This window comes from Hemiscyllium ocellatum, chromosome 1, assembly GCF_020745735.1.
Source record: "Hemiscyllium ocellatum isolate sHemOce1 chromosome 1, sHemOce1.pat.X.cur, whole genome shotgun sequence".
NCBI lineage: Eukaryota > Metazoa > Chordata > Chondrichthyes > Orectolobiformes > Hemiscylliidae > Hemiscyllium > Hemiscyllium ocellatum.
Genome location: NC_083401.1, coordinates 21,686,214 through 21,706,562, shown reverse-complemented (window position 1 = coordinate 21,706,562; position 20,349 = coordinate 21,686,214). Strand labels below are relative to the sequence as shown.

Sequence of the window (20,349 nt, the reverse complement as noted above, 5' to 3'; positions counted from 1 at the left end):
AGAAAATCCTTCTAGGAATCACCCTGGTGAACATTCCTCAGCTATGTCCACTGTCAATATATCTTTCACAAATATATAAATCTATGCCAAAACTATTCCCAGCAATCCAGATGTAATTTGACTTGTGCCTTGTATAGTTTTTGCAAGACTATCTTAGTTCTCCAGATTCCTTTAAATAAAAACCAAAAATCCATTTGCTTCCCCATTACCCAGTGAACTTGTATGAGATTTCATTGTGATTCCTGCACAAAGACTTTCAAATCCCTGTGCTGCAGATTTCTGCAGTCTTCTTCTATTTAAATAAAATTCAGCACCTCTATTCTTTCTGAAGTGCATAACCTTACACATTGACGCATTATACCTGCTAAATCTTTTCCCACTCACCTCTGCAGACACTATCATCCTCACCATCTCAGAGAAATGTTTTTAATCAAAGTTAGAGAAAATGATAGATAATAGAGATTTTCAAATGAGAGGTGAAAGGAATGGTGGGTGAACACATATTTGATGTTAATTTAACACCCCACTTGAAAAACAGTACTCCACCATCACAATAACTCAGGCAAACATCAACTGTAGAAACAGATGCTCTTCCATCCCACTTTAAGAGCCCTTATGAGTCAAGCAAAGACACAATGTTATAATTGAGAGCACATATTAATTATCCTGGATCACAGAATGCTTCCTACAGAAATAAGCCACTTAGCTTGCATCAGTATTTTTCTCCTTCAACCAGCTAGTTTATTTATACTCTCCTACTTGCTCTTCAACATGAACTCTGCTTCAACAGTTGTGACAGAGATATCCAAACCTAACCAGCCTCAAAAGTATTTCATTTAATTATCTTTGTCACTGAGGGTGGGTGGTGACAATGTTTGTGCCTTTTGTTCCCCTGTTTGATGGTAAATACCATATCTCAAAGCTAATGGATGGATTTCAATTAAGTGTTGTATACTGATACGGCATGGCTCAAGGAAGAACTGATTAGTTTTTGGCAAAGATGAATGTAAATTTTATCTGCCTAAATTGAAAGGGAGGAAAAATTGATAGTTTACAAATGGTTTTATTTAGAACGCTGTGGATCATCTCAGCTACTGCGGTGGATTTGTCTTAGTCTTTGATGTGTCACCATTTTTGGACATAATTACTGGTTTCAACAGACTGTGGCTCATCCTGATACTACATAGTGGTGGAAAGGCAGTTGAATATGGGATTCCTTAAAGCACATGCTTTCCATATTGATCCACCTGAGCTCAGATCTTAGTAATATGTCAAGCTTCGGCTGCTGTAATTGAGTTTAAGCAGAGTTCACTGCAAACAAAGAAAGCAATTTTTCAGAATCAATATCAAGCCTAACTTTGAAAAATTTAAAAGTTACAGCTGAACAAAAAAATAAGTTGGAAAAGCCACATCAATTTGTAGAATCAGAAATGAAATAACAGCATGGATCTTTGTGTCCAAGACAATCTCTGCAAGAGCAATTCACCTCATCCCATTCCTCTAAAACCTTTTATCCTACAGACTTGGCATTCTTCTCTCAAGATAAATGCCAGTATACTTCCAGCAATTAAATAAAACAATGAAGCATTTAAAAATTCCTGAAAAAACAGGGGGTTAACACATGCAATTAGAATAAAAGTGAACCACCAACACAGGATACTTTGGAAGGTCATTGATCTATCCTTCTTTCACTCCTGCACATCTTCATTACATAACCCACACTCCTAGCTTGATCCCGTCGACATTGGCTCAATGTACAGGTAAGTAAAACGTGCATTTGCAGAGCAACAAATTGCACCTAACTACTCAAGCTTGTGCCTGTAAAAAGGGAATCAATTGTGTGCGAGTATATGCGAAAACATGACCCTGGGTCCATTAGATGGGTTAATTTATATGCTGTAATTTATGGTGGCCAACATCCTTTGAAAGCCATGATTGAATCTGCTTCCATCACACTATCAAGCACTGAGTTCCAGATCTTAACAACTTGTGTGAAAAGAAAGGTGCCCCTGTGCTTCTGTCTCTTCATCAAAGGGAAGAGTTCCTAACAACTAATCTGTCCAATTTCCCCAGCCATTAGTTTGTTTAATGGCTAATTTTAAGACCACTTGAATTTCGCAGTTTACAGAGACCAATTCACCATTTATCAAGGGATAATGTATAATAGGCCGGGATAAAAGCAAATTACTGCGGATGCTGGAATCTGAAAGTGAAAGAGAAAATTCTGGAAAACCTCAGCAAGTCTGGCAGCACCTGTGAGCTTTGACAAAGGGTCAGTTAGACTCTAAATGTCAGCTCTTTTCTCTCCTTACAGATGCTGCCAGACCTGCTGAGATTTTCCAGCATTTTCTCTTTCAGCTCTATAATAGGCCATTTAGGAATTCTTTTGAAGGAAAGCTTCCTAACCCAAGACATCAAACAACAGGCCAGAAACAGAGGCTTCTGGTCTTTAAAAGTAACTGATATGCAGTTGACAGTGTTCTGCGAAATACTGAATGCATCTGTGTCCAAACTAGGGACTTCTCTCATGGATCCTGGAGCAGTAGTAAATTGTATAGAAATCGGTTCTTTCAGCTGTGTTTGCACAATTTGGGAGAGGCTTGTTTCGGATTTTAAAAGAAATGGTTGCAAAGATAGCAAATGTGTTGTTTGTAATCATTGAACTCCTGGAAACGTCCAGTGGATCAGTAAACCATATGTGTCACCCTCTATTCAGCAAAATGAAGCAGACAGAAAAGTACGTGCCCTTACAAAGGCAATTCCAGGATTTTGACTCAGCAACCGTGAAGGAATAGTGATATATTTCTAAATAAGGATAGTGAGTGGCTTGGGAGAGAACTTGCAGGGTGGTGGTGTTCCTATGTATATGCTGCCCTTGCCCTTTTGGGGAAGTGATCTTGGAATTGGAACATGCAGATTTAAGAATCTTTGGTGAATTTCTGCAGTTCAACTTGTAGATTGTACATAGAGCATTGGTGGCAGATGGAATAAATGCTTGTGGATGTGATGCCAATCATATGGGCTAAGTTGTCCTGAAGGATGTCAAGCTTCTGAGTTTAGATTAGATTAGATTACTTCCAGTGTGGAAACAGGCCCTTCGGCCCAACAAGTCCACACGGACCCGCCGAAGCGCAACCCACCCATACCCCTACATTTGCCTCTTACCTAACACTACGGGCAATTTAGCATGGCCAATTCACCTGACCCGCACATCTTTGGACTGTGGGAGGAAACCAGTGCACTCAGAGGAAACCCACGCAGACACGGGGAGAACGTGCAAACTCCACACAGTCAGTCGCCTAAGGCAGGAATTGAACCCGGGTCTCTGGCGCTGTGAGGCAGCAGTGCTAACCACTGTGCCGCCCACTACAGTGTTGTTACAGCTGCACCCATCCAAGCAAGTGGAGAGCACAGTATCACACTCCTGACTTGTGCCTTGTAAATTGTGAACAAGCTTTGAGGAGGTGAGTTGCTCACGATAATATGCCTGGCCTCTGACCTGCTCTTGTAGGCACTGTTTGTGGTGAGTCTAGTTGACCTTTGAGTCAATAGTAACCCTAAACCCAGCATTCAGTGCTGGTAAGGCCAGTGAATTGACAATGGAGAATCTTTAGATTGTCTCTTATTGGAGATAGTCAATGCCTGGCTTGTGAGACACGAATGTTACTTGCCATATTTCAACCCAAATTTGAACAGTGCCCTGACCTTTCTGCATTTGAGCATTGTGTGCTTCAGTATCCGAGAAGAGACAAATAGTGCTGAACATTGTGTAATTACTGGCAGATATCCCCACTTCTGACTTTATTATGGGGCAAAGATCATTGATGAATAAGGTTGGGCCGAGGACTCTATTCTGAGGAGCCCCGAAAGAGATGTTTTGGGGCAGAGATGACAAACCTCCCACAATCACATACATCTTCCCATGTGCCTGCTAAGTATGACTTCAACTGGTAGAGAGTTTGCCCCTTGACAGGCATCGATTCCAGTTTTACTCTAGGACTCCTTGAAGCCACACTTGGTAAAATGTCATCACTTGGAGGTGCCGGTGTTTGACTGAGGTGGACAGGTGCATACAAGAAATAGGACAAATCACTGCCTCATCAGTTTACTCCTGATCATCAATAAAGAGATAGAATGAGTCATCAAGAGTGATATCAAGCAACTTTTGCTTAGAAATAAAATGCTGACTGGTGCTCAGCTAGGGCCACTCAGCTGCTGACCTCTTTACAGTTCAAACATGGATAAAACTGCTGAATTTCAGCGATGACATGAGAGTGACAGCCCTGGACATGAAGGCAACATTTTATCAAGTTAAAAATCACACAACACCAAGTTATAGTCCAACGGGCTTATTTGGAATCACCAGCTTTCAAAGCGCTGATTCCAAGGTGACAACCACCTGATGAAGAGGCAGTGCTTCGAAAGCTAGTGATTCCAATTAAACTTGTTGGATTATAACCTAGTGTTGTGTGATTTTTAACTTGGTAAAGTGTGGCCTTCATGTCCAGGGCTGTCACTCGCATGTCATTGCTGAAATTCAGCATTTTTGTCCATGTTTGAACCAAGACTGTGAAATGGTCTGCAGCTGAGTGGCCCTAGCTGAGCACCAGTCAGCATTTCATTTCTAAGCAAGAGTTGCTTGATATCACTATTGATGACCATGGCTCAGTGGTGAGAACTGCTGCCTCACAGCACCAAGAACCCCAGGTTCGATTCCAGCCTTGGGTGATTGTCTGTGTGGAGTTTGCAAATTATTCCCGTGTCTGCATGGGTTTCCTCTGGGTGCTCCGGTTTCCTCCCACAATCCAAAGATGTGCAGGTCAGGTGAATTGGCGATGCTAAATTGCCCATAGTGTCAGGGGTGAATAAAGGGTAGGGGAATGGGTCTGGGTGGGTTACTCTTCGGAGGGTCGTTGCGGACTTGTTGGGCTGAAGGGCCTGTTTTCATACTGTAGGGAATCTAACCTAATCTAATCATGACCCATTCTATCCCTTTTTTGATGATCAGGAGTAGACTGATGAGGCAGTGATTTGTCCTGCTTCTTGTATGCATGACATACCCTGGGCATATTGTCGGGTAGATGCTCCTATATCTTATGTCACCAAAATACTTCATGAAAATCTAAAGGTCATATTTTCAACTGAAGTAAAATAAATAGTTATTCTTTAAATTTCTTTATTTGCTCACTTCCGTTCCTTCTCTTCCAGGGAGAAGTAGCCGAGCTCAAATAAATTAACTTAATAGTGCCATATTTGATAGCACTATTAAGTCTAGTATGCTATGCTAGTAGAGGGAATGAAGACAGGCAATGTTATGATAAGTTAACAGCCCTATACCACAAATCTTAAACACTGGGTACAGCTTGACAATTTATAAAAGCGAACAAAAGGAACCAAATATGCCAGTTACACAAGTAGAAACAGTGATTTATCAACAGTTCGTTAAAACAATGGCAAACAAAGCAACTAATGCTTACCTTGATGCTTCCACCAATGAGATCAGGTGGCTCCTCTTCCGTCTCCAAGGCAACATTGATGGTGGCAAAAGGGCGACTGGCCATCTGCTGCATCTCACGTAGAAGTTGCTAGGAGACACAAATACACATAACAAGGTAAACAGCAAGCTCATGGTACCATTCTTAGCTATGCACCATGCTTCTCTAACAACCATCACTTTGGCTTCCAAATGGCATTACAGTCCATTTAGCACAGCAGGTATATCATCAGATAACATTAAGGCTCTGCACCGCACACCAAAATCCATGTTCCTTTGTAGCTGCTGCAATTTCTTTTCAGATGTGGGGGAGGGAGAAGGAATAGTCAGAGAAATACAGAGAGCAGTGAAATCGACGTTTCGGGCAAAAGCCCTTCATCAGGATTAAAGGCAGAGAGCCTGAAGCGTGGAGGGATAAGCTAGAGGAGGGTGGGGGTGGGGAGAAAGTAGCATAGAGTACAATGGGTGAGTGGGGGAGGGGATGAAGGTGATAGGTCAGGGAGGAGAGGGTGGAGTGGATAGGTGGAAAAGGAGATAGGCAGGTAGGACAAGTCCGGACAAGTCATATGGACAGTGCTGAACTGGAAGTTTGGAACTAGGGTGAGGTGGGGGAAGGGGAAATGAGGAAACTGTTGAAGTCCACATTGATGCCCTGGGGTTGAAGTATTCCGAGGCAGAAGATGAGGTGTTCTTCCTCCAGGCATCTGGTGGTGAGGGAGCGGAGGTGAAGGAGGCCCAGGACCTCCATGTCCTCGGCAGAGTGGGAGGGGGAGTTGAAATGTTGATTGGTGCGGTTGTCCCAGAGATGTTCCCTGAAGCGCTCTGCTAGGAGGCGCCCAGTATCCCCAATGTAGAGGAGACTGCATCGGGAGCAACGGATACGATAAATGATATTAGTGGATGTGCAGGTAAAACTTTGATGGATGTGGAAGGCTCCTTTAGGGCCTTGGATAGAGGTGAAGGAGGTGGTGTGGACGCAAGTTTCATAGTTCCTGCGGTGGCAGGGGAATGTGCCAGGATGGGAGGGTAGGTTGTAGGGGAGCATGGACCTGACCAGGGAGTCATGGAGGGAACGGTCTTTGTGGAAAACGGAAAGGGGTGGGGAGGGAAATATGTCCCTGGTGGTGGGGTCGTTTTGGAGGTGGCGAAATGTCGGCGGATGATTTGGTTTATGCGAAGGTTGGTGGGGTGGAAGGTGAGCACCAGAGGCGTCCTGTCCTTGTTAGAGGGGTGGAGTCTGAGGGCGGAGGCGCGGGATGTGGACGAGATGCGTTGGAAGGCATCTTTAACCAGGTGGAAAGGGAAATTGCGGCCTCTAAAGAAGGAGGCCATCTGGTGTGTTCTGTGGTGGAACTGGTCCTCCTGGGAGCAGATACGGCGGAAGCGGAGGAATTGGGAATACGGGATGGCATTTTTGCAAGAGGTAGAGTGGGAAGAGGTGTAATTCAGGTAGCTGTGGGAGTCGGTGGGTTTGTAAAAAAATGTCAGTGTCATGTCGGTCATCATTAATGGAGATGGAGAGGTCCAGGAAGGGGAGGGAGGTGTCAGAGATGGTCCAGTTAAATTTAAGGTCAGGGTGGAACATGTTGGTGAAGTTGATGAATTGCTCAACCTCCTCGCGGGAGCACAAGGTGGCGCCAATGCAGTCATCAATGTAGTGGAGGAAGAGGTGGGGAGTGGTACCGGTGTAATTACAGAAGAATTGTAGTTGTCATCAGCTCATACCTTTGCAACAAGAGAATCGGGTTTTCGGGGTATACATGAACAGGGTATGTCTTGAACTAATCAGATTGAAGAAAAGTGGAACAAAAAGTGAGAACGTTGAGAAGGTAGCTAAATCAGAGCAGGTGAATTCAGCGTCAAAAGAAAAGGCACAGAAACAGAAATGAAGACAAGGACAAAACACCTGGACCTAAAATCCCTAAAAATAAATCAAGGTAATTAATACTTCAGGGAGTAGTAGTAGGAGGAGGGGTTGTTAAATTTTCAGTGTCAGAGGGGTTGACTGGCACGGTTAGAAATCAGTTTTTTTTAAAGAGTTTGTATCTGGTGAAATGAAAAGACAACTTTCTGTGTTGAGTTTACCATATAAATACAACACTTTCATACAATAAACTATAACTTTCATGAAGTTGACAGGGGTGCAGCACATCTCAGACAGCAATTTATTAAATTTCACATTTAACCATGCTCACTTCAAATTGTTAGACCAACTGCATATGTATACCAGAAAAAGCAATCACCCTTAATATTATGACAGTAAAATCTGGCCGACAACATTCAGTTTGAACATTTAGAAAAAAAATGAAGCACTGAAGAAAAATTTCAAACCAGGCTAAAATATCTGAGCAAATTCATCGCGTTCTCAGAGAAATGCTGCAGTTATGTTCGGTTAAGTGGTCTTTTTGTACGTTATAGAATTCTGCACTTCACGTGGAACTGAAAGGTTGAGCAAGTAATATTCCAAAACATGAAGTTACACAAGAAATCAAAGGTATCTAAAGTTAGATAAATTCCGGGAACCTAATCTAACAACGTTTTTCAAACGATAGATCATATATATTGCTTTAAGCTGTCACACTGATGCTCCTTTTCCACCTATCCACTCCACCCTCTCCTCCCTGACCTATTACCTTCATCCCCTCCCCCACTCACCCATTGTACTCTATGCTACTTTCACCCTATCCCCACCCTCCTCTAGCTTATCTCTCCACGCTTCAGGCTCACTGCCTTTATTCCTGATGAAGGGCTTTTGCCCGAAACGTCGATTTCGCTGCACTTTGGATGCTGCCTGAACTGCTGTGCTCTTCCAGCACCACTGATCCAGCATCTGCAGTCATTGTTTTTACCTGTATGGGCAGCATCTAGACATGAACCTCACGCCAGACAAGTTGAACTGTTTTTGGAATGAGTTAACATTTGAGTAAAATACTACTTGGAATGGGCAGGGAGAAATAAAACAAAACCCCACCAAGGATAGCAAAAATCAAAATTATGAATGGAAGCTTTGAACCTCTTGAACAATTCAAGAGCAGCAGCCTCAAGACAATTTTTCCTCTCTGTCACAGGGCATCACTGCAAAGGCAGATTGAATAAATCAGGAGGTGCAGTGATCATACTGATTATTTTATCTACTGTACACTAAGCAACTACAATAACTTGCCATTGGTATTTTAAATCCAACAAAGAAGCACAAAATAATCAAAGTCATTGACAACCTCTGACTTTGATTTTTAAGGTAAATTTGTTCCTTGCCCTGCTTGAGCCAGGTAAAGTGAATGAATCATTTTCATATGGCTTTACTTAGCCAATACACACTTTCTAATTCCGCTGTTGATGGTTGCTTTTCTTGTCAAAGTGATTGATATCCATACATTTAATTCTGGAATCTCATTAAACTTTGACAAGTTTGCCAGAAATCAGTTGCTTTAGCACTTTCCAATTAAGCAGAGGAGCAATGTACATGATTTTGTTTAACTGAATTTTAAAAAAAACAACATTCATACTCAGTTGGAACCTCAATTATTGGCAAGAATTCTAAGGCAGTGAACAGATGAGTGGGAGTCAGGACTCCAGCAACTCAGGAGTTGTAGCTTTGGGCCTTGGAAAATAACAATCTAATCTAACGACCCTGCTGTTTTCTACATTTTATAAACTAATGGCTATTAAAGCTCCAGCAGCAGCTCCCCAGAGTTCTTACTGCATTGTTGTAGTGGTGAGAAGAAATTCATTCACGCAAAAGGAACCACACAAATCAAGCCTTCCGACACAAAACACAGCTCCATAACAATTACAGGGAACTGTCAAATTGAACTAACTTTAGCTGGAAAAGGCGACATGGAACTTCTGAATATTGTCCCCAAAAGGAAGCAACTTCTCAGAAGCTGAGAGGGGAATGAGTAAAGTTAGGAGAAAGGTACCAAAACAGAGGGGCATAACTCTTCTTGAAATACAAACGTCTATGGATGATGAGAAAAGTATCATTTTACCAAAAGCCTCAGGCTGCACAAGTGGTATAGATAAAGAAGAGCCAGTAGATATTTTGTACTTGAGATTTCCAGAAGACAATCAACATATCAATTCAAAAGTTATTGTGGAAAATAAAAGCTTATGTGCAGAGGATAATATACTGGAATAGGTAGAAGATTGGTTCACTAACAGGAAGAGAGCAGACATCAGTCTTAAAAATTATGCCCCCTCATGATAGCCATTTCCATCATGGGAAGAAGTCTCCGACTATCCACACTATCTGTGCCTTACATCTTGTACACCTCTATCAAGTCACCTCTCAGCCTTCTTCGCTCCAATGAGAAAAGCCTTAGCTCCCTTAACTTTTCTTCATAAGGCATGTCCTCCAGTTCAGGCAGCATCCTTAGATTACTTACTTACAGTGTGGAAACCGGCCCTTTGGCCCAACAAGTCCACACCGACCCGCCGAAGCATAACCCACTCATACCCAGACCCACTCCCCTACAATTACCGCTTCACCTAACACTACAGGCAATTTAGCATGGCCAATTCACCTAACCTGCATATTTATGGACTGTGGGAGGAAACCGGAGCACCCAGAGGAAACCCACGCAGACACGGGGAGAATGTGCAAACTCCACACAGAGAGTCGCCTGAGGTGAGAATTGAACCCGGGTCTCTGGCGCTGAGGCAGCAGTGCTAACCACTGTGCCACCAGCCATTTATTGTCACCCATCTTTAAGAAAATACAGTGAGATGTGTATAAGTTGCCACAGTTTGGCACAATTTTAATTACAGAAATTATTTTTAAAAATTGAGACAAAGTTCGCCTTTTGCTCCCTCCATGGCTGCTAGGTTTATGGAGACGCTATGGGATTCCGCCCCCAAAGCTGCCCCTGAGGCCCCCAAAACAAAGATTTCCGAACCGGACACACCATGTTGCCACTGCCAGGAGAAAGGGACTAGACCCACCAACAAACTGGCCAAAAGTCTTGTCAAGTAGGTGGATTTAAAAGCTAGTCTTAGTAGGGGAAGGGATGGTGGAGGGGCAAAAGGGTTCGGGAATTATAATTAGAATCCCTACTGGATGGAAACAGGCCATCTGGCCCAACAAGTTCACACTGGCCCTCTGAAGAGTATCCCAACCAGACCCACTCCCCCACCCCATCACTCCAAACCTCCCCCGATCAATGCACCCAGTCGACACATCCCTGAACACTGATGGGCAATCCAGCACGGCCATTTTACCTGACCTGCACATCCCTGGACTGAGGAGGAAACCGGAGCACCAGGAGGAAACCCATACAGACCTCTAAACCCTCTCTAAAGCTTCCACATCCTATAATGAGACAACTAGAACTGAACATAATATTCCAAGTGTGGTCTAACCAGGGTTCTACACAGCTGCAGTACAACCTCATGGTTCTTAAACTGAATCCCCCTCTAATTAAAGTTTACACACCGTACGCTTTCTTAACGACCCTATCAACTTGGGTGGCAACTTTGAGGGACCTGTGGAAATGGACCCCATGATCCAGCTGTTCTTCCACACTGGCAAGAATCTCGCCTTTAACCCTCTGTTCTGCATTCAAATTCAACCTTCCAAAATGAATGACTTCACATCTGAACTCCATCTACCACTTATCAGACCACTTCTGCAACCTATCGGTGTCCTGGTGCCCTCCACACTATCCACAAGTCCACCAACCATAATGTCACGAGCAAACTTATTAACCTTCCTCATCCAAGTCATTTATAAAAATCACAAAGAGCAGAGGTCCTAGAATCGATCCCTTTGGAACACTAATGGTCACCAAGCTCCAGACTGAATACTTCCCATCTACCACTACCCCCTGTCTTCTTGTCAAAATAGCCAGTTAACTTTGTATTCAGGCAGCCAGATTTCCCTGTATCCATGCCTCCTTACTTTCTGAATGAGTCCGCCATGGGGAATCTTATTAGACGCCTTGCTAAAATCCATGTACACCATATCTATTGCTCCAACTTCATCAATGTGTTTTGTAACATCCTCAAAAAAATTAATAAAGTTTGTGAGGCATGACCATCCTTTCATAAAGCCATGCTGACTATCTCAGATCAAACTATGGTTTTCCAAGTAATCATAAATCCTTTCTCTCAGAATCCTCTCCAATACCTTGCCCATCCCAGATGAAAGACAGACTGGTCTGTAATGCCCAGGATTATCCTATTCCCTCTCTTATAGTCATAGGTCTTTTTCCATGCTGTACATCTCTTTGGTCCAACCCATCCATGTTGACCAGATACCCTAACCCAATCTAGTCCCACCTGCTAGCACCCAGCCCATATCCCTCCAAACCCTTCCTATTCATATACCCATGCAAATGCCTTTTAAATGTTGCAATTGTACTAGCCTTCACCACTTCCTCTGGCAAATCATTCCATGTACATACCACCCTCTGCGTGAAAAAAGTTTCCCCTTATGTCTCTTTCATATCTTTCCCCTAAACCTTTGCCCTCTAGTTCTGGACTCCCCAACCCCAGAGAAAAGACTTGGTCGATTTGTCGTATCCATGCCCTTCATAATTTTGTAAGCTTCTATAAGGTCAGCCCAACATTTACAATCATCTGGCGCTATTCCTGTGCAAAGTGAGGATGCAAAAATCATCGCCAACTGCACAGCAATCTCTTCCCTCGCTTCCTGTAGTAACCTACGGTATATTCCGTCTGGCCCAGGGGACTCATCTATTCTTATGTTTTTCAAAGTCCTAGGTATATCCTCCTTCCTAACTGTTCTAGCATATCAGTCTGTTTTAAGCTGTCCTCAGATTCACCAAGGTCCTTCTCAGTACTGAATCTTAAAGCAAAGTATTCATTAGGGGGCATAATTTTAAGGTAATTGGAAGACGGTTTGGTGGACATGTCGGGGTAGGTTCTTTACACAGAGGGACATTTAAGTTATTCTTAGATAGGCACATGGAAGACAGTACAATGAAGGGTATGTAGGTTAGTCTGGGCTTAACGTAGGATAAAATGTCGGCACAATATCAAGGGCTGAAGGACCTGTACTGTGCTGTACTATTTTATGTTCTATGAGTAATTTTCTGATTGACGAGATGCGATGAGTGGTTTGCCACACCGATCAGTGCTGGAACCTTGACTGTTTACAATTACATGAATGATTTGGATGAAGGAACCATTAGGTATGGCTGTTAATTTTTTGATGACACAAAGACAGGAAGGAAAACAAGTTGTGAAGATGGCAAAATTACAAAAACAGGTATGTTACATGATGTGGCAAATGCAATACAATGTGATAAAATCAATGAATAAATCTGGCAGCAAGAACTTAAAAAAAATTTAAATGGTGAGAGACTGCAGAGGAATCTGGGTATCCGTGTGCATGAATCACAAACGCTGACTATACTGCTGCAGCAAACTTTGTTTTAATTGACACCTTATGAACTGTCACTCTCAACAAACCGGCAAAAACTACTGCAAAGTGTACTGTATTATTCTAATTACTATAATTTTAAAATTTATTTACCTCAAGATAAATATACTTGCTGTTTAATTGAATGGCCACGTGAAATAACCACAGTTGATTCAATTCCGAATCAATTTCTCCTGAAATACGGCGATGTCCAAGCAACCAGTTGAGGTTGTGAGTGAGAAGGCTCTCTGCCGGTCAGTTTTATTTAAGGTGCATGATTATTTAAATGATTTATGTTATAAGTGAAGTTTAAATGATGTGTATATCCCTTGCATTACATTTCTATTCATTAATGAGTGTTTTTACATTGATTATATAAATCTCTTAATTATCTGGAATATTTGATCAATCAACACACTCCTGGTCCCATAGGTGCCAGATATTAATAACTTTCCTACACACAGGAAACTTAATGGAATATTATCATTTTTTGTGAGGAAAATTAAATTGGGAAATTTGCAGGTCACAAAAGTTGGCTTGGCAGTTGGTAGGAAAAGCTAGTTGCTAATTGTTGAACAACAACAAGTAAAATTCATTCTGGAGAAGTGTGAGATACTGCATTTGGGCAGACAAAAAAAAGCTAACAATATACAATAAATGGGAGCATAATGAAAGGGGTAGAAGCAGTGAAAGATCTTGGAGTGCATGGCCACAGGTCCTTGGAGGTGGCAGGACAGTTCAATAAGCTAAGCATATGGAAGGTTCTCTCTGAGTGGACAAAGTGTAGAACACAATTGTAGGGAGGTTATGCTGGTACCGTACAAAATACAGATTAGACCACATGTGGAACTGTATCTACAGTTCTGGCAATCTGGTCACATGAGAGGAAGGACAGAATTGCTCTGGAGAAAGTAGGGAGGAAAAATACAACAATATTACTAGAGTTTGAAAGAGCATTAATGAGTTAAAATTAGACCAGGATTATTTTCCTTGAGAAAAAAAAAGTAGTGATTTAATTAAAGCGTACAAAATTGAGGGGCCAAGAAAGAGTAGATTCAAAAAAATTTGTTTTTCCGAGTTGAGTGGTCTATTACAGGGAGCAGATTTACCAAATAATTGGAGGAGAAGAAATTAGGAAAATCTTTTACACACAAAGCATGGTGCATATGAGTAAAGACTGAGAGACTTGGGTCTGTTCTCATTGGAAAGGTGGCAGCTAAGGGACGATTTGATAGAGACATACAAGATGATCAGAGGATTAGATAGGAGACACAGTGAAATACTTTTTCCTAGGATGATGACGTCAGCTTGTATGAGAGGGCATAACTACAAATTGAGGGGTGATAGATTTAAGACAGATGTCAGAGGAAAGTTCTTTGCGCAGAGAGTGGTATGGGCATGGAATGCCCTACCTGCTAATGTAGTCAACTCAGCCACATTAGGGAGATTTAAACAATCCTTAGATTAGCACATGGATGATTTTGAGATAGTTTAGGGGGACAAGCTGAGAATAGTTCACAGGTCGGTGCAACATCGAGGGCCGAAGGACCTGTACTGCGCTGTATTGTTCTACGTTCTATGTATCTGCACTTTGCTGTCCATTTTTATAAAGGTAAACATGCTCAACTCATTGAAAAGGTACTACACAACAAAAACCAAAGAACTGTAGATGCTGGAAATCAGAATCTGGCAGCATCTGTGAAGAAAGCAGAGTTGACGTTTTGGGTTCAGTGACCTTCCCTCAGAAATGGGAACTGGACCTTTCTGAAAGAAGATCACTGGACACAAAACATTATTGCTGCATTCTCCATAGATGCTGCCAGACCTGCTTAGTATTTTCAGCAATTTCCATTATTATCATTGAAAAGGTACCTGGATTTGCAGCTGAAATCTTGCAATCTGCAAGGCCATGGTGCTGAAAAGTCAGGCAGCTAGTTTTTCCTCCTTGGTTAGCACAGATGAAAGTGGATAACAGTCAGCCTCGGAGAATGAATGTGCTAATGGGAACTGTTCATGGTTAACCTTGTTCCCTGACCAACATCTCTGTGTCAGCCTTGCTGCAGTGCTCCAGCTATACTAAGCTTTATGAACAGCACCTCTTTTTCCACTTGGAAACCCCACAGCCTTCGAGAATCAAAATGGAGTTCAACAATTTTAAGGCTTGAGGCATTTTCTCTAGTGTCCTTACCTCAACCATTACACACCAGGGCTTGTTAACACATGATCTGCTTTTACACATTATCCATTGATAGCCATTAACAGGCCCATGAAGAAGCCATTAATTTTCCTCGGCTGACCATTATGCACTGCTTTGTCCAACCAACTGTTCCCTCTCTTTGGGCTCTATCTACACTTGTCATTTACTCCTTACCCCACGCCATCTTTTTCCTAGCCACCATCAATTCTGAAGAAGGGTCACTGAACTTGATTTCTCTGATGCTGCCAGACCTGCTGAGTTTTTCCAGAAATTGCTGCTTTTGTTTCTACCAGATTGACTCCTGGGATAGAAGGTCCAATGTATTGAGAGAGATTGGGTTGATTATGACTATATCCACAGGAGTTCAGAATAATGATGGGGGAGCCTTTTCAAAACCTTTGCAGTTTAACAGGACTTGACAGGGTAGATGCAGAAAGGACTCCCTCTATGAGCAGGGAGTCCAGAACCACGGGTCACAATCTAAGAATATCGGTTAGGCCATTTAGGACTGCGATGAGGAAATATTTCTTGATGCAGAAATAGTGAGTCTGTGAGACTGCCTACCACAGAAAGCAGTTAAAGTCAAAAATGGATTTTGCAAGATGGAATTAGATATAGTTCCAGGGCTGAAGGGAGTACGGGGAGAAACCTGGAATAGGATACCGAGTTGGATGATCATCCATGATTAAAATGTACGGTGGAGGAGCTTCAAAGGACCAAATGGCCGAATCCTGGTCTTATGATCTGTCTCGCTTCGTTTCTATTATGTCATGTGAGGGATGTATTTCTCGAGACAATAAAAAACTGCAGATGCTGGAATCTAAGGTAGACAAGCAGGAGGCTGGGAGAACACAGCAAGCTTGGCAACATTAGGCAGAGAACTTCTTCAAAATAGGCATCCTATAAAGAGACTTTGCAGTGCTATAAACCTGGTCAGAGACAAAAAAAAACTGTAGATACTAGAATCTAAGATAGACAAGCAGGAGGCTGGAAGAACATAGCAAGCCAGACAGCAGGTATGCACTCCAGCTTCTGAATTTTAATGACATGCCATCAGCTCAGATTTACAGCACTGCTTCTACTGCATGGACTATGTATCAACGACTGTATAATGATTGAAGTTTAGAATAATACAAATCTGACTGCTTTTGACTTTAAAGTGGTTCACGTTCCTCGTTGTTCACACCATTCTAAGCAGTGCCTATTTTTAAAATATATAAAACATGCAAGAAGTATCAGTAATTCATTACTGAAGAGTGAATATGATTTGCCACTTGTGGTATCATATTTTATCTTAACAGCTGGATTTCTAGTTGTGATGCTGTCAGGAAGAAGCACTTAAGAATCACTTCAGGGAATAATTACACTAAAGACTGAAGCAATCTGCTTTTTACAATCACTTTATTATCCTTGGGGGGAAAAAAAATACACTGGTACTGCCTGCAGGTCTGAAGCTCCTTCCAGAGAGGGTGAGCAAGAAAAAGGCAAAGATAGGGAAGAGAGAGAGAGAAAGAGAGAGCAAAAGATAGACAGACAGACAAACATACATAAACATTTGATAAACCACAAAGGGGCTTTTGTCTAAAAGGTCAAAACATCACACTCAATAATTCATCGGGAGCTCATGTTACATTGAGAAAGGCACAGTGGCCCATCACTATCTGTTACTTATCAACATCTGAAATACCCATGTGAATGCATCAGTTCAAGCATATGCAGCACAGGGTTGGCATATGCCAGATCTTTCACATGCACAAATAATTGTATAAACTCAGAATAGAAACTACTGGCTCTTTGGATTGCATGAAACAAATAAAATCTAGCCAAGTTGTAACGATGTTTCAGCAGGTGATCTTCAGGATATGCTTAATATACAAATCTGAGAGATGTGGAGTGTAAATCGCTGTATTTCCTTTTAGCTCATTTTGATGATTAAATACAGAATTGCATTTGCCAGTACAGAATGAGAGTTGTGCCATGAAATAGAGAAATACCGTCAAAACGTTTGCTTTTGTAATAGTCAGGAACATAGTCACATGAATACCAACTTTTGAAATTTTGTATAAGACTTGCTATTGGATAATTACATATTAAATTTGGCTATTCTATCCTCCCCTCAACATAACCGCGTATTTTGGTAATTTTCACACTGGAAGAGAACCAACTGGGAGCTGGAGTGTAATTCAAGCTGATTCGTTGCTCACTTAGTTTCTGACATCTTTGGTTTTAACCCAAAATTGAAAGGAAATAACCAGCTCAGTATATATTCAATATTCCATAAATGTTACAAGAGAAGCGTTTGACTGAGGAGAGTCAAAAATACTGCAATCAGGTAAAATAGCCGTGGGTGGGACAGACAATTATCAAGACTTTGGGAGAACAGGGTATCGACCTCTCGTTCTGCACCTTTTCTCAGTTATGAACCAAACATTTAAACAAAAATTGTTCCATGCTCTGCAATTCTTGACAAATTTTACAGAAATCATCAAAATACATTAGAAGCTTGCCTTTTGTTTAGCAAGAGCTGACAAAAACATCAAATTTTTAATCAATAATCCACCAGCATTGCCAGGCATAAAATGTCTACACTTCAGACAGCAAGGTCTCTATAACAAGTTGCCAACCACTGTAGGTTCACAGCTGTTAGGCCACTGCACATTTTTAGGGAAAAAGAACCTTAAATAAATGCACATTTACTGAATTGCACAAAAATCAAAACTGAACTAAATATGGTTTAAAAAAAAAACCATATTTTTGTTCTTAGCATGTTTTTCAATGAAACATAACTTTGAAGTTGGCAGGGGCAGGTTAGTGTTGTGCATTTACACATTTCAACAGGGATTTACTAAAATCAAATCACATAACCAGGTTGCCTGGACATTTCTGCCTCAGTTTGAGCAACAAACTTGAGGAAGACTGTTTTAAAATACTCATTACAATTCAAAATCATTACTTTTCCATTGAACAAATGCACTTCAATTCAATTCCCCAGCCCCAATATCTTAACTATTCTGGATTGTTATTAAATTGGAACAGTTTGCACAGTGTGGTTGGTTAAGTTGATTCCAATGTGGCAATCTTCTGCCCTAATATACTCACGTATTTCTCTCAACATTACTTCTAAACAAAATAGCTCCAGTTTAATTCTCTTTCTCCCCAGTTCATAAAACTATAAATGTTTACATCACAGAACCACTCAGATGACAGTGTCTGCACAACCATCCATATTGAGCAATCCACAACTAATCTCATTTCTTCACATTCTAAGTGCCATCAAATATCTTTTTCTGCCTCGCATATTTATCCATTTGTTTTATTAAAAGAAGGGTGGCAGTAAAGCGATCCAAGCTTCAAAAATCCCCTTTAAAAAGAATTGCATTAACTTTTAAAAAAATTCTCATGGGATATGGGTGTTGCTGGATGGCCAGCATTTATTACACATTTCTAGTTGCCCTTGTAGTGAGCTGCCTTCTTATACCGCTGGAGCCTACTGACTGTAGGTATACTGACAATATACTTCAGGAGAGAATTCCAATGTCTTGACCCAGTGATAGTCAAGGAACGGTGAAATATTTCCAAGTTAGGATGGTGATTGGTTTGGAGAATTTGCAAGTGCTGGTGTTCCAGTGTATCTGCTGCCCTTGTCCGTCTGGAAGGAAGTGACTATGGGTTTGGAAGGTCTTTGTCTCGGAGTCTTTGGTGAATTTCTGCGGTTAATCATGTAAGTAGAGACTGCTACTATTCAGCATCAGTGGATGCAGAAGTAGATTGTACATACTGTTGCTACTGAGTGTCAGTGATGGAGGAAATTGAAGTTTACATATGGCAGATATGGCACCAATCAAGCAGGCTGCTTTGTCCTGAATAGTGTCAAGTTTCTCGAGTGTTGATAGAGCTACATCCATGCAGGAAAGTGTGGAGGATTCCATTACAGTCCAGACTTGGGCCTTGTAAATGGGAATAGGCTTTGGAGAGTCAGGTGGTGAGTTACTTGGCACAGTATTCCTTGCGTCAGACCTGCTTTTGAAGCTACTGTTTTTATGGTGAGTCCAGTTGAATTTCTGGTCAATGGTAACCCCCAGGATGTTGACAGTTGGGGGTGCTGGTGTTCAGTGCTGGTAACACTACCAAACATCAAGGGGTGATTTTTAGATAGTCTTTTACTGGAATTAGTTGTCACCTGGCATTTGTGCGGCACAAACATTACCTGCTAATTTACAATCCAAGTCTGGATATTGTCCAGATCTTGTTGTATCTGAATATGGTCTGCTTCAGTATCTGAGTCACAAATGGTACTGAACACTGTGCAATCATTGGCAAACATCCGAACTTCTGACCTTGTGATGGAGGGAAAGTCACTGATGAATAACTGAAAATGGGTAGGCCGAGAACACTAGCCTGAGCAACTCCTGCAGCAATGTCCTGGAGCTGAAGGACTGGTTCCAACAACCAAAACCATTTTCCAATGTGCCATGTATGGATCCAACCAGCAGAGAATTTTGCCCCTAATTCCTGTTGATTTCAGTTTTGTTAGGGCTCCTTGGTGCCTCAATCAGTCAAGGGCTGTCACTCTCACCTCATCTCTGCAATTCAGCTCAACTGTCCATGTTTGAACCAAGGCTGTAATGAATGTCACTCTATCCCTGTTGGTTTTAAATTGATGATCCTATATCATAGACCCCTCCCACTCAAAAGGAATTTTCTTCCCTTAGCCCAATTTCTTAATTTATTTAAAATAAAACTTGATTAATAGCCCTCTTGACATTCTCTGCTCCAGTGGAACCAGTACCAATATTGCTAAACTCTGAAATATAACTGTCGATTCTCCTGCTTTTTGGATGCTGCCTGAACTGCTGCGCTTTTCCAGCAAATACATTTTCAGCTCTGATCTCCAGCATCTGCAGTCCTCACTTTCTCCACAAGTACACTTACACCTAGTTGGCCTTTATGTGGCCCACATTCATGTGAGTGAATGCCAACTCCTTCAGTAGTGACTTAACAAGTCAGTTTGCTCAACATCATCTTCAAGAATCAACTACAGAAGTGCAATAAATCATCAGGAAATAAAAAATGCTGGAAATCAGTGGGTTAGGCAGTATCCACGAACAGAAAGCAAGCTAATGCTTTGAGTCCAGATGACTCTTCATCAGGTGGTGGTCCACAGATATTTTCTAGTAGTGAGTGAGCTTCAATTGTGTATCAGGCAGCTGCTTTGTACAGCCAGACTCAACTGTGACAATAAATCAGTTTCACAATGGCATGACTGCTTGCTGTGAG

At 41.7% G+C, this 20,349-nt stretch overlaps 1 protein-coding gene across 1 annotated transcript in view; it reads right to left on the bottom strand.

Moving 5' to 3' along the window:
* Nucleotides 1-20,349, bottom strand: part of atrn (attractin) — a 376,923-nt gene that overhangs the window by 54,558 nt on the left and 302,016 nt on the right. The window contains exon 27 of the mRNA XM_060840099.1: nt 5,478-5,585. Within this exon, the coding sequence (XP_060696082.1) occupies nt 5,478-5,585 (108 nt within the window). The remainder of the gene's footprint in view (nt 1-5,477; nt 5,586-20,349) is intronic.